General features: G+C 41.9%; 1 protein-coding gene across 1 annotated transcript in view; it reads right to left on the bottom strand.

Annotated features, from left to right (window-relative positions):
- Positions 1–15,770, bottom strand: part of CSMD2 (CUB and Sushi multiple domains 2) — a 653,486-nt gene that overhangs the window by 282,189 nt on the left and 355,527 nt on the right. Inside the window, exon 10 of the mRNA XM_050747220.1 lies at positions 11,787–11,908. Within this exon, the coding sequence (XP_050603177.1) occupies positions 11,787–11,908 (122 nt within the window). The remainder of the gene's footprint in view (positions 1–11,786; positions 11,909–15,770) is intronic.

The following is a 15,770-nucleotide window of genomic DNA, read 5'->3' on the forward strand; positions in this document are numbered from 1 at the left end:
TTTACAGAAAAAGTTTGCTGACGGCTTCCCTTGAGCAATTATTTTCAAACTGGGCTCCCAGGTACCCCAGAGTTCCATAAAGGTACTCCAGGGCCAACCCGCAAGGATGGAAGAGGAGCCAGAGGAGGGAAGCCTCTACTTAAACCAAAACAGTTCCATTTTGATCTAGTTCCTATTTTGGGATGCTGTGAACAACATGGATAGTGGGTTACTTAATGTCCCTTCCTCCATTTGTTTCTCCCTAACAGAACCCTAACTGTATTGGGAGTATGGCAATGTATCTAGCCAACCTCAGAGCTAAAGGTGGCTATGTGACAGAGCTCTGGGCAATGAAACATGGGTTGAGGAGTCCTCAGACCATTTCTTCATCCTTCTCCTTGCTTTTCCTGGAATACAGATGTGAGGACAGAGAGGGAGCAGCCTTCTTGTGATCATGAGGATGAGAGCCATATAGAAAACAGCAGAGGGAAAAATATAAGGAGCATGAGACCCGGAGGGAACCACCAAGCCAGCCCTGGACTTTCTGCCTCTGGACCTTCGATATGTGGAGAAAATAAACGGTGTGTTGTTTAAGCTTCTGCAGATGAATTTTCTGCACCTCCCAGTCAATAACAACCTAATGGCTATAGGTTCTGAAGACAGGTGTTCGTCACCACAGAAGAGTTTGCCAATTCCTGAAACTGCAGGATAGAGTTCAGCATCTTGGAAACTACAGACTTTGCAAGGCCTGCCCCTGCCACTTCCTGGTTAGCTAGAGGCCCTGCCATAATGCTGTGCTCCAGCCCCTTACCTCCCATATTCCTCCTCAGAGCACTCCTTTAAGCTCCTGAGGCTGACCTTGGCCCACCCAGCCTCAGTTTACAATGTTGCTGCCAGTGTAACTATTAGTTCCATGAAAGGAAGGGAACTCACTTTTCCTGGGCACTGCTTGAACCATGATTCCTTCCAGGGCCTTGCTGAGGCCCTAGGGAAGAGCTAGAGAATTAGCTCCTGGGGTGAGGAGGAGGGGAGGCCAGTGGGAAGGCTGAAGACCTGAGCTCCCAGGAGTTCAAGAACAGAGGCCTCCAGCAGGGGCTGAGAAGGGTCAGAGGTTCTGGAACTTTGGTCACTACCTGAGGTTTCATTTTGGTGGTTCGAGAGCAGTAAGTCCTTTTACTCATTCACTGACTCATTCACTCATTGATTGACTGATTCATTTATTCACCGATTCATTCAACAGTTACACACTTGCCAAGTGCTGGGCTTTGGAGGGGCATTGGCAGGCAAGATAACATGGCCACTGCCCGAAGAGACCTCAAAGTTTCTAGAAAGCTTCACAGCAGACCCTGAGTACATAGACTACAATACAGTGTGATGAGGGCTCAAACCAGGGAAGCTTGGATGGGAGACAGGAGGGGTACAAAATCCTGGCTAGCAAGGGGGCAGGGCTTGTCTTCAGCAACAGAGAAGGTGCGTGGGGATACCGCACGGCCACAGCCAGATCTGGGGGAGGGGAAATGCCAGCACATGATGTGAAGTGGAGGCAGCTGCATAAGGGAAAGGAATGAGGCTTTGGACTTGAGGAGGTTATTAAATGGTCTCCCAGACATGAGGAGGGGCTGTGGAAGTACACGAGAAACCTCTGATCGCAGGCGTCTTGCACGGGGTCTGGCACAGAGAGGGTGTGAGTAAATGTTTGCTGAATGAATAAGTGAGTGAACAAATGGGCCAACGAGTATGTCCCTGACATTTGCACTAGCTGCTGATCACTTGCCTGGAGAATTATTTCTCAATTCTTCAGGTCTACAAAGGGAAGAGTGACAGTCATAATCCCCAAGGACTGAATAATCAAAACGCTGTTATCTTTGGCTTTGAAGTTCATGAAATGAGCTTTCCTTTCCCTCTTCTTTCCCTGCTCCCTCCCTCTCCCACCCATCCTCATTCTCTATCTCTGTCCTGTCTCGCTTTTCATTCTTTTCTAGCAAAGGTGGTTAACTTTCCTGATCAAATCAAGTGAGGTTCATGTGCAAATCGGATCACATGTTTTGTGTTCATACTGAGAAGCTGCAAAAGAAAGACAGATGTGTGTAGGTAGGGGGCATCGAGGCAGGTCTGGGTTTCAGTCCTGTCTACGTCTTTGTTTTTCCACGAGGCTGAGCTGAAGGGTCCTAACAAGAGGAGGCCCTGGAGGAAGAAGGCCTGAATCTCAAGCCCAATATGGGTGGAACCATCCCAGAGGAGCTCCTCCTCCAACAATCACTCATATGTTCAAACATCACTGAGCTGCTTCTCTGTGCCCAGCACTGTGCTAACTGTGGAAGAAATAAACAAAGTGCTATTCCTGCTTTCGGGGTGCTCAGGAGCTATGGGGGAAATAGATTCTAAATGCAAGAAAACAAAAAGTGCTGTAGGAACAGGAAGGAGCAACACGTGATGAAGTTAGGAAGGCTTCTCAGAACAGGGGTTGTTTGGACTGTGTCTCGAAGGAGGATAGGAATTTGCCTGGAGGAGAAGGGAAGGCACACTGGAACCAGATGTGCCTAGACAGATCTTAAAGGGCCAGGCATGTCTTTGAACCTGAGTTCAGTGTGGCTGAAGCTGGAGTTGCCCAAAGGCAGAGATGGGGCGGGGGGGCCACTGTGTGCTTTGCTGGGAGAAGGAGTTGCATTGTTGACAGAAGTTTAGCTGGTCAGAACCACCAGGGTGCTCTTTAAAAATAAGTTCTGGTACCTACCCTAGACTCACTGACTCAGATCTTTGGGGAAAAGAGCTTTCGAATCTGTGGTTTTAAAGTGTCTCCAAGGCATTTCTGATGAAATTTGGGAAAAATTATTGTAGGTAGATGTTAATTAATGTTAGATTAATATTTTAAGGACTGAGATAACCCAAATGTCCAAGGCAAGGTTAGCATTGTCCAAGACATCCCAGTCGAAGGGAGGGCATGGAGACTGCACATGGAGCAGACCTGCATCACTTGCTCTGAGCCTTCTTTCCTCCGTTCCTTGAATCTAGGAAGTTTCCAGGAGGATGGATTGGGGTGTCTTTATTTGTCTTACTCCCAGTTTATTGAGTACAGACATATCCTTAACTTGCCTCTCCAATAAGACTGTAAGTTCTGTTCCCACAGTGCAGAGGTGCACAGTCCATAGATGCTCAGTTAATGCTGGTGTCTTGATGTAGGTTCTTGGCCATTCCCACACCACAGCATCCCTGCTTCTCTCTTTGGGCCTTCTCATTGCCCTTGGAGGGCCCCAGTCCCTGGGACATTCCTAGCTTCTTACCATGCCCAGGTAGCAGAGGTCCTACAAGGGAGATGGAATTATAGGAAGGATCCTCCTGTGCAGGCGCCAGGGATGCATCATAATCATTCCATGACTACGAGGAGACCAAAGGGACACATGTCCCTCTTACAGTCCCACAAGCAAACCTTTCAGCCCCTTCTCACAACAGCATCTTTCTCCCCCTGCTCCTTGTAAAGGGAGCCCTGCATCCTTAATCCCATGGCCCTCTCACTCCAGAATCTCCCTTCTGTCACCATCCCTCTTCTCCTATACCTTCACTCTCTCCCTCTTTGCTTATTTTTTCCTAAGCCTGCGAACATACTCCAGTTCCAATATTTTAAACACATGCCCCAAAGTAACTCCAAACTTTCTCTCTATCCTACGTCCCTCGCAGGCTACTGCCCATCCTGGCCTCCACAGTCTCACCTCCCATCCCTTTGCTTCCCACCCCACTGCTGTCTGTTGCTGACCCTAGAGCTTCACTGCAAAGTCTTCTTCCAAGGCCAAAGCCAATGTCTCCTTCTAGCACTTTTCCAGCAAGACATTTGTCATCGTTGCCATGATCAGACATGCCCTAGTTGGAAACTCTTCCTGTGTTTGCATCCCGATTCTCCTCCCGCCTCTCAGATTGCTCCTTCTCTGTTCTTTCACTGGATTTTGCTCTTTCTCCTGTCACGATGGTATTCTCAGCTCCAATCTGAATTTTCTTATTCTCTTCAGTCTTTCCAAGAAATGTCGTCCATTCCTTAGGCTTTTATTCTCATCATGTGCTGAGATAACACCCAAACCTCTCTCTTAAGCCCAGATTTATCCAGAGTTTCCTGCCAGTATATCCAAATGACACTGAATGAACCACAGACATTCCAAATGCACTGTTTCCCTCCTGACCCCTGCAAAGCATCTTCCTCCATTTGTATTTCCTTTTTAACTCTCCCACTGGACCAAGTCAGAAAGCACCAAGTCACCATTCATCTGTTCATGGAATAAATATAGACCGAGTACCTACTATGTGCCTGGAACCATGTTGGTCACTTGGGATACAATAGTGAATAAGACCTCTCTTCCTCCCTCAGCTCCCACATCCAATCAGCTACCAAGTCCCACTCTATCTCCTAAATCTCTCTCATCTGTTTTCCCCTCCACACTACCAAAGCCTTGATGGATGCCCCCATTTTTCCTACTTGGGTAACTGCTTCATCCTCCTAACTGGTCTTGCTCCTTCCAGTATCCACCTCTAAACTTCTCCATTGCTGCTACAGTAATTTTCCAAAAACTCAGATCTTCCTGCTATTGCTTTAATGCAGGAGATAGAATGACCCTCGTCCTTCCACGCTCATTCCACTGAGGTCAAGTCCAGCACCTTTCATCTACTCTGAGACCTTGTTCCATCTAGCAGCACAGCCCAGCTATGTAAGTGCATGGGCTTTGGATCTAGAAAGACGAGGTTTAAATCCCAGTTCTGCCACTTACTGGCTCTGTACTGCAGCTGTTTCCTAACCTTTAACCTTTCCATGATTCAGTTTCTTTATCTATCGAATAGTTCCATTAAAATCGAATTCATTGTCCTATTAAGAGAATGAAATAAAATAATTCATATAGACAGCTGAGCTTAGTGCTTGTCATGGGACAAGCATACAATAAGAGCTATTATTGTTGTTAACAACAGCCTAACACTGCTAGCCTTAGCAATCTGTGTTTTGAGATAAAACCCAAACTTCTGGGCCAAGCATGTGGGCTCACCATGATCTGAATTCTGCTTACCTTTCTGTCCTTACCTGCATCCAGGCAAGTTGAATTACTTCTAAGGGGCTGTTCCAAACCTCAGTGCCTTTGCACATGTGTCCTCCCTGAGATTCTGATTTCCAAGCCTTCAAGACCCTGCTGACATGTCATTTCCTTTGTGAAAACTTCTCTTATCTCCCAGTTAGCAGCTCTTCCTTGAGTTTTCCCATAGCGCTCTGGACACGCCTCCATCAGCACTTATCTGCACTCTAGTTTTTATTTTTATTTTTATTTACAGACTTGTTCTTCACTCTTTAATGCACATTCCTCAAGGGCAGAGGCCATGTCTACAGTCAATGAATGAATGAATGCTCATCTCATAAGACATACTGTGAGCTTAGAGACTGTGCTTTTTGCTGAAGGAGACATCTGAAGGTGAGTGGATAGGCAGTCCTTGGACACGCCTGCATCTCACCTGTAGGCCAGTTCCACGAACAAGGTTAGGAACACAGCATCCATTGTCCTTGCTGTTTCCCAGAAGACAGCTTCTATTCTTCAGTCTTAGACTTTGAGTTTCCACACTTAGACCCTCCTTGTTCTCCTTGTTGCAATTTATGTTCCCTGGTTCTCTTCCTACCTGGATCAGGATAGGGTTCCCTTCAGCCTTTCTGGACTCCCTCAACACTACCTGAAGCCCACCAAGGCCCTACAGAGATATTGTGAACACCGCTCTGCACACTCTAAGGGGGTGCTCTGCAGAGGTACTATCTTTAGAAACCTAGGCTGGTGGGATCTCTTGCAAGGCATGTAGGGGAGTGACAATATGGAGGTCACCAGTCTCCACACACTGACCAAGGCTAGGCCTTCTGGGGGTGAATCTAATTGTTTCTTAGAAAATTCTCAGACGTCACTTAGACTTCCCCTGACACCTCACCTTCAGGTTCAAAAGATACTAGAGACAAGAATTGCAACAGTGCCCAAGAAAGAGCCCTCTAGTCAACAACTTAATATGATTTTATGGTATTAAGCCCTTCTGGTCTAGCCTCCACCCTCACCCCATGTGGCTGAAGTGTCCTTTCCCATTAACTAGGTACATCATGAAATAATTTAATTAAATGTGAATTTTTCTTTGTAAAATGTAATGCAGAGGAAATCTGCTTCCAGTGTTCCTAGCACTATGGCTCCAGGCACCTGGACCAAACAATTTTAAAGTGTTGGGTAAAATTTTAAAAGGACAAAAAAAAAAAAAAAAAAAAAAAAAAGTCAACTTTTTCCAAGTTAGTGTTAAGGATTGAATTATATAATATATCCCCCTGAATTCATATGTTGAATCCCCAATGTCAATATATTTGAAGATGGGGCTTTTAGGGAGGTAATTAAGGTTAAATAAGGTCATAAGGGTGGGGCTGTAATCCAATGGTAGTGGTGTCCTACTACCACCAGGAGGAGGAGCCGTTGAAGAGCACTCTCTTGGCATGTGCACAGAGGAACAGCCACGTGAGGACACAGTGAGAAGGTGGCCATCTACGAGCTAGGATGACAGCACTCACCAGAAACCGAATTTAGTTGCATGTTGATCATGGACTTCTAGCCTCCAGAATGGTGAGGAAACAAATGTCCGTGGTCTAGGCTATCTAGTTGGCAGTATTTTGTTACAGTAGTTTGAGTAGACTACACTAGCATAATAAGGAATACTCAACACAATGAATGTAGGGACCCAAAATGTGATTCAGAACATGAAGCTGGCTTTGGTCTTGAGTACCTTTTAAAAATTTCGTCGATATAGCTTCGGTTTTCAGCAACTCATAGAAAAGAGGGAACAGGAGACAAAATTCAGGGCCCAGCATGATGGCGACTGTAATATGATACTTCTGATAGAGCAGGGCTAGTTAAATGTGCACCCACAGTGTGAGGGTGAATTAGAAATGAGCCTATCTTCCTCCTCACCTGTCACTACCACCCTCTGGGTGGATCTGGAGGTTGACTGTTTATCTTAGACCTTGATGCTGAGTACACAAGAAACAATATTTCCGCTGAGAATTCATAACCATAAGTCAGTTTTCACATGGGTTTCCAGCCTTCATACTACTTGGGTGTTTTGAAACCTCCATACTGAGAATTTTGTGTGAAGAGGTTTCTGGCTGGTAATGCCCCCAGCACTAGGCAGAAGCAGATGCAAACCCTCTCTGGAAGAAATCACCTTCTACCCAGGTCTCAAAGAATTACCAGAGAGAAAATTTACCCTTCTAACCACATAATCAAACAATATAAAACAAAGAAGGAAACATGGTTCTGGGAGCAAGAGGTGAGAAACAACAGAATCAAATTTTCAAAAACTTCAGATATTGACACTAACAGACACAAAGTGTAAAATAAGCATGTTTAATTATTGAAAGAATTCAAGAATGATCTAAACATATGAGTAAGGAGCAAGAGATTACAAAACATGACAATATGACGAAGAACGTTTGAAAAAGAATCAAATAGGGCTTCATAAAGTACAAACCATATTTGAAATTAAAATAAATCTTCAGTGAATAAATCTAACAGAGGCTAGACACAGCTGAACAGAGAATTAATGAACAGAATGAGAGAGAGAAAGTATGAGAGAGGTTAAGAAACACAGATGATGGAGTGAGAAAGATGAACATATCTTGTCAGGCTTCTAGAAGACGAAAAAAGAAAATAAAAGAGGTAACATTTGAAAAGATAATGGCTAAACATTTTCCCAAGCTGATGAAAGACATAATCCATAGATTCAAAAAACTTAATTAAACAGGTTGAATACAAAAAATATCCACACCAGCCGGGTGCGGTGGCTCACGCCTGTAATCCCAGCACTTTGGGAGGCTGAGGCGGGCGGATCACGAGGTTGGGAGATTGAGATCATCCTGGCTAACACGGTGAAACCCCGTCTGTATTAAAAACACAAAAAATCAGCCGGATGCGGTGGCAGGCACCTGTAGTCCCAGCTACTCGGGAGGCTGAGGCAGGAGAATGGCGTGAACCCGGGAGGTGGAGTTTGCAGTGAGCCAACATTGCACCACTGCACTCCAGCCTGGGCGACAGAGCGTGACTCCATCTCAAAAAAAAAAAAAAAAAAAAAAAAAAAAAAAAAAAAAAAAAAAAAAAAAATCACACCTAGACACATAAGGGTGAAACTACGTAACACTAAAGAACAGTAAAAGACAGTAAGAGCAGCCAAAAGGATGTCATACAAAGCAAGGACAATAAACTGACAGTGAAACCCAGAAGACACCGGAATATTTCTATGTGCAGAGAGAATGGAACTATCAACTGATAATCAAATGTCTGATGAATACCAGCATTCTTTCAAGAATGAGGGTAAGCAGACATTTTAAGACAAAGAAAAAATTACACATTAGGTTCTATGCTCACAAACTGGGTGACAGGATCCATACCCCAACCTCAGCATCATGGAATATACCCATGTAACAAACCTGCACATGTACCCCCTGAATCTAAAATAAAAGCTGAAATTGTTTTTTAAAAGGACAAACAAGAACTAATAGAGTTTTTTATCGACAAGAAAATAAATTTTAAAGCATGTATTTGCACTGAAAGATATTCCAAAGAAAAGGACTGATGTACAAGAAGGAGTGGTAAAAAAGGAGCGGTAAATATATGAGTAAATCTAAGTGGACAGTGGCTTTATTAAACAATAACAATAATAACTTGAGAAAAGTTAAGGTAACATAATACACACACACCATAGAGTATGAATCGGAAGGAATGATTAAAGTCATAGTGTCCTAAGATCCTTGGTTTTTCAGGAACACAGAATTATTGTTTAATGCTAGGCTTTATTAAGTAGGCATATTGCTATTTCTAGAGTATTTCAGGACAAATTTCAAAGAATAAAAATGATTGTATAACTCACAAGGTCTAAATTCTTTAGTTAAAAGACAAATGGTCAGAGGGGATTTTGAAAATCCACAAAACACATATAAAGCACAAGGAAGTAGAAAAGTTAACAGTAAGAGAATAGGAAATATTTATTAGACAAAGACCAAGAGAAAACCGATGCAATGGATGGAGGGAAAAAGCCTTTGAGGTTAAAAACATTACTACAGATATAAAGAGTTACTACATAATTATTTTTGAAACAGTTCAATTTACCAGGAAGATATATAATTCTGAGTTTCAACTTTCATGCTCCAATAACACAGTCTCGAAATACATGAAGCAAAAATTGACAGAACTTTAAAGAATAATAGGCAAACCCACCATCATAATGGAAGACTTTAATATTCCTCCATCTGCCATCGATTGATCAAGAAGACAAGAAAAATCAATGAAGATATAAAAGATACAAACACAATGAACAAACTTGATGTAATGGGCATACTAGAAAACAAAAACTGCAAAATGCAGGGTTTTGTTTTTCAAGCCTACACAGAATCTATGTGAAAAATGACCATTTCTGGTCCTAAAAGCACAAATTTCAACTGATTCAAATAAAGATCAATGTTCTCTGACCACAAGATTTAGAAACAGTAGGAAAGAGACAGCTAGAAAAATCCTTTGAAAATTAAAAATACTTCTAAATAGTTCATGGTTAAAAGATGAAACAATAATGTAAATTAAAAAATATTCAGAACTAAACTATAACAGAAAATAAATAACTATAAAAATCTGTAGGTATGTAGCCAAAGTAGTCCTTAGAGGGAAATTTGTAGCCTTTGATGCTGAAATCAGATTGAAAAATAATGAACAAAGCATCAAAATTAAGATGCTAGAAAAAGAACAACAGAATAAACCCAAGTGCATTAGAAGGAAGAAAGTAATAAAGATGAGAGAAGAAACTGATAAATTAGCAAATAAATATATTAAAAGGAATAGTAACAAAACAAAAATTCATCTTCTGAAAGACTAACAAATGTTAAACTTCTGCTAATACCAATTTAAAAAATGATATATATTAGAAATGAAAAAGGAAATTGAAACACAACAATGGCAGGTATCATAACTATAATAAGAGATAGTATATATAACTTTATATCTGATAAATTTTAATATTTACTAAAATGGAGTCAAGAAAAAAAACATATGACCAAAATAATTCTTTAGTCATTACGTGTATTAAGTCTATAGTCTAAAATCTTCAAACAAAGGAGACACCAGATGCAGATAGTTTTGCTGAAAAATTTCACCAAACTTTCAAGGCAAAAGTTATGCCAATCTTCCACTAATAACCCCAAAAGATAGAAATAGAGGAAATACTCTTCAAATCATTTTCTGAAGCTAGCAACATATTGACACAAAAATTGGCAAAGGCAATATGAAAAAAAATAACAGGCCAAGCTCACTAACAAAATAGAAACAAATTACTAAACAAAATCAAATATAGGCATGTATAAAAATGACAATACTAAATGACCAAATTATGTTAATCTTAAGAATGCAAGGTTGGTTCCACATGAGAAAAGGCAATATTTGCTATACTAAGATAATCAAGGAGAAAAATTATATGATTGTATCAATAGATATAGGAAGATGCTTCATAAAATTCAATATCCATTCTTGATAAAAGCCCTTAGCAAAGTAGGATTAGAAAGTAAATTCCCCTATTCTATTATAAAAGGAGTACCTACAAATGAAAAATAAACTTCAGCAAACATCATACTTGATGGTGAAGAAATAAAAACATTCTATTAAATATCAAACAATGACCATAGGGGTCATCATCATAATAATGACTTGATGTTATACTGGGAGGTTCCAGCCAGAACAGGCAAGAAAATAAAAAAGAAAAGGTATAAGGATTGGAAAGTAAAAACAAAACCAACATTTTTTGCAGATGATGACTATCCATGTAGAAAACCCCAAAGAATCAAGATACATTTTAACAAGATAGTTGCTAATATAAAAATCAAAGTACAAAATCAATCGCATTTCTAAACACCAGCAAGAAACAGGTAGAAAGTGTAATTTTAAAGGTTTTGATTTATATTAGCAACAATAAATATAAGATATTTACGAGTGAATATATTAAGAAATGCATAAAATATGTAATGGAAAAAATTATACAAATTTATTGCAAGCCATTAAAGAAACCCTAAACAGAGATATACCATACTCATGGACTGGAAGACTCAGCATCAAAAATCTATCAGTTCTTCTCCAATTAATCTGTAGTTTTGATAAAATTAAAATAAAGATTTCAACAGGTTATTTTGTGGATCTTGGCAACACACTTGTAAAATTTATAAGAGAGAACAAAGGGTGCAGGAAAAAAAAACTAAACAGGAAATAAATATGAAAAAATGTATGTAGAAGTACAAAACTACATACAATAACTTAGATAAATCTTAGGAACATAATTTTTAGTGAGGTTGATTAAGAATACATACATGATTACATTTATATGAAGTTCAAATGTTAGCATACTAAGCAATGTATTTTTAGGGATACACACTTAAGTGCTAAGTATAAAGAAAAGCAAAGGAATAATAAACACACAATTGAGGTAATGGTTACCTCTGAGGGTGTAGGGAATGAAACAGGATTGGTGAGGAACCTGCATCACTAAGGTAACTGATTTTCTTTTCCCCTTAAGCTGGACGATGGCTGCACAGGTGTTTGTTGTATTGTTGTTCCTTATATTTTGCTTATATTTTATATTCTGCTTTTTATCCACTCGATATTAATTTTAAAAACTTAAAAGAACTGTCTGCAGAGAATCTACCACCAGTAAGTTCTGAGTTTGAAAAACCTTGTAGGCCTACTGTTCCCAACCTAGCCCTGCCCACAGAACACCACCCCGCTCCCCAAGAGCCTTACCTTGGCGGGGTTCAGTGCTGTGATGATCCACACACAGTGTGCATTGTTGTCATACTGAATGGGGAAATTGGGGGAGGTGATGATGCCCGAGGGGCCTCGAAGGTGGGCATCACACATGCGGGCTGCAGAGGAGACGAAAGACAAGCCTTTGAGTTAAGACTAGGCCCAGTTCCCCTTCTTGCCTCCCACTCCCAGCCCAGAAGACACTGCATCTGTACAGTTCCCAGCCTGGACATAACCTTCTGCTTCCTGGGTCCTTCCCCTACAGTTCTTGGGAGGCTTGAAGGGAAGCCGCAGTGCCTGGAGCACTGTGACTGCTGTTCTGTAGGCAATGATGAACTTCCAAGGCAGGCTAAGCGACCCCTCTGCATGCCCCACTTATCCCCACACCCAACTCCACTGTGATCATGCAATTCCTCTTTGTCAAGAGGGTGTGGGACAGAACCTGTCGGGTGACACAAAGCCAGGTGGATCCCAGGTACCTGTGGATACCTAAGCAGCCCACGCCTTACTCTGCTGACCTGTTTCCCAATTTGTACTCCAATTCTCCAAACCAGCTGAGTGCTGGTGTGGATCTAACGCGGCTTAACTAGGAGTATGACCTCATTTCAGGTTCTTCCTGCCCCTCAGTTCCTTCCTCCGTGACCCCCTCAGTCCTCCTGAAGAGGAATTTTAGGATATCCTTGTCAAGGCCACTCCATTAGGTCACAGAATGTCTGTGCCCAAGAGCTCTGCCAAGGACCCTGACTCGGCTCAGTGCCAGGCACCCAGAGTGATTTCAGTGCTTCCCAAATCTGTCTCCAAACTCAGCTTATCCCTGAAACCAGCTTTTGACTGGAAGCATAAAGATTCAAGGTGAATTAGAAGTACTCTACTCAAGTAGATATAAAGTGTTATCAACCACAGCTTAATCTAATTAAGCTCTTTAAAATAGCTTCTAAACTAATTAGATTAAGTAGTGATTGATAACAGTTAAGGTACTACATTGTACCTAGGTATTTGCTTTCTTTAAAAATGTGTGTTTAGTTCTAGCCACTTCATTCTTTAACGTTAGTGTTCAGCTATTTTAATAAAAGGTTCTAAGAGCCTGTTCTCATGCTGCCCACATGGCAATTTATCCTAATTGTAGACAAAGTGCCTAACAGTAAAGAAATAGTGAGCAAACTCATCAAGCCTAACTATATAAAATGAAAGTGGTGTCAAACCTGGTTTCCTCTGACGGGGCCAAATATCCTAGAGTTCCTTGCCATGTGTGGAAAGGGCCATGAAAAACCTTTCCCAGGGCGCCCTTCCTAGGAGGGTCTGGGAAGCAGGTTCTGCAGCTCCCAGACATAATGAATCTCTTCTCATTTCATGCACTCATCCCTGCGCTCAGCTCATTTATTCTAACGTTTATTGAGTGCCTATTATGGGTCAGGAAAAGTCTGGGGAGAAAAAAGTGTCTGACACAGCCCCTCCTCTCTGAAGGGCCACGGCAAGTGGAGGGAGCAGGTGGAAAAACATTCACCATCAAGCAGAGCAGGTGTTGTCAGAGGGTTATTTGCAAGGGGCTTTTGGGTCAGGTCTGTTACCTCCTCTTTGTTAGCTCATCACCTCCTGGGAGGAGATGTCTTCTCACTCTAGTCCTGCACTGAAAGGATCTGCTCCTCCCTCATCCTGAGCTCAAGAATCTGTTGAATCAAGTTTGAACAAGTCCCAGGGGAATCCCCACTCCATTTCCCCATGTATATCTGATTGCCCCTTTCGTTCTGTACTGAGAAACAGATTCCTAGATTGCACTTGATACAACTGGGCCCTATGGCAATGTGGCATGGTTAAAGCGAGATCAGGCTTTAAAATTTATGAACTTAGCCTTCTGGATATAAATTCATTTGCTGGTTGTTTAAGTCCGGATGAGTTAGAAAATCTCTCTGATTTTGTTTCTTCATCTGTAAAATGGGACAAATGATACCACCTCATTGAGATATGGTGAGGATGAAATTATACGAGATGATGGATGTGAAGGTTCAGCCCAGGGCCTGGGATGTGGTCAATATTCAACCATTGGGACCAGAGATAATCAGACTCCCAACGCCATGTCTATTCTGTTTCTCTATGCCCAGGATTTCTCTCAAGGCTAAGGATCCTTTTTCTGCCTTTCCGGAAGTTTCTTGACACATTTTTTTTTTTTTTCCCTCCACAAGTACACTTGAGACTGACAATATTACTAAACAAATTAGAATAAGATAATCAAAGCCCTGATTTCATCCCACCTTTGCAAAGAGGACCTGTGGACTCAGAACTCTAGCCCTGCAGAGAATCCTTACAAAGCTCCACCAGCACCATCTTACACCTCTTCCAGAAAGTCAGATTTTGCTGCCAAAAGCCCTCATCTTCAGACTCAATTTATCTTGTATTTGTTTCCAAGAATTAGATGGTATATTTGCAGTCTGTTGAAACATGCTGAAGGTAATGAGAGAGAACAGGCCAAAAAGGCATTTCCCACTTTAAGGGCTTAGAGGGGTTTAATTAAAATATTACAGTCTGCAGATAGCATAGAACACCTTAAACTAGGTTCAAAATGAAGCATTAGCTACTTTTTTCCTCTGCTATCTGGGCAAAGTCAGGGGTTCTGTGGACAGACAGACTGACATCATCCTGAGCAGCCAGCTCCATGGGATCCCACCAACAGATAGAAAGCTCATCACAGTGACCCAGATGGGCAGGCAAAATGGTAGGTGCTCAATGTCTTACTAAATGAATGAACATATCATTTTGTTTCTCTGCCTTTTTCCCTTAAATGTTCTTCTGGATTGCTTTCAGGAGAGACTTCTCTGAGATCTTCCATGCCTGAGCTCTGCAGCCACTCCCATTTTTCCTCTGGACATTACCATATAATAGGAACAGTATCCCGAGGGACCATAGGGAGCTACCACCTGGATCCACGGCCAATTCTGACACTGAAACAACATGGTGCTAAAGAAGGGAACTGCTCCAGGTGCAAGTGCCTCTGGTCTCATATCTTCTCTCCAAATCTGATTCTTATCCTGTTCCATGCTGCCTTCCCTTGCTTCTCCAATTGACCTTCCTCCCAGTCCTTTCCACAGTCCTCTGGAACCACCTCCCACTACCAATGCTCAGGAAAACAAATCCTACTTGTAGCTGCAACATCTTTTGGAACCTCCTGCTCCCACCACTGCCTTGACTGAAGCCCATCTTCCCCTCTTACGCTACTGCCTCCTATGCAGCCTTCTGTAGTTAAGATCTTGCTCCCACTCTCAAGTATTTCTTTCACAGTTGTTTTCCGAACCTCCAGTAGAATTCATCTTTCCCTACTGAGACCTCCACTCTGTTGACAGCAATATCTCCTCTCTACCCATCAGCTCCTTCTGTCTTTTCTTCTGTCCTTACGCAACTTTGATCCCATGGGCCACCATTAGGCTCATTTTCTTGCTTGTCCCAAGTCCCTTTCTTCTTCCTCTTTTAGTCAGTTGCTTAGAAGACATCAGTTTGGAATGAATCCCTCTACCTGCTTTCTCCATACCTGTCACCATAGAGTTGAGTTTTGCTGTGAAAAAAATCACGAGTAAGAAGATGAATGTCTATTATAAACTCATTACTCATCTCAAAAAAATCCTAGCTATTGCCCAGTGACCCTACCATTTAGCTCTATTAGCTCACTCTCTCATTCTGCTCAAAGACTTTTTCATGTGTTCTAGACATCCCTTGAACATCTTCCTCTTCCTCTTATCTCCCCTTACTCTTAGCTGATGACTTTGGCTCTCTGTTTGGAGGGAACAGAAGCCATCTAGCAGGCGGGTCCTTTGTCCTACTCTCCAAAAATGCAGTCCTATCTGCATATGTACTCAATTCCTTTTTCCCTCCTGTTTCAATGGAGAGATGCCTCTTCTTTTGGAGGCCAGTGCCTTCTTATGAGATCTGACACCCTGCTCTTCCTCCAACTCATGATCAACCACGTTTATAGCCACACCCAGGGCCCTGCTA

This window comes from Macaca thibetana, chromosome 1 (assembly GCF_024542745.1).
Source record: "Macaca thibetana thibetana isolate TM-01 chromosome 1, ASM2454274v1, whole genome shotgun sequence".
In the NCBI taxonomy this organism is placed as follows: Eukaryota; Metazoa; Chordata; class Mammalia; order Primates; family Cercopithecidae; genus Macaca; species Macaca thibetana.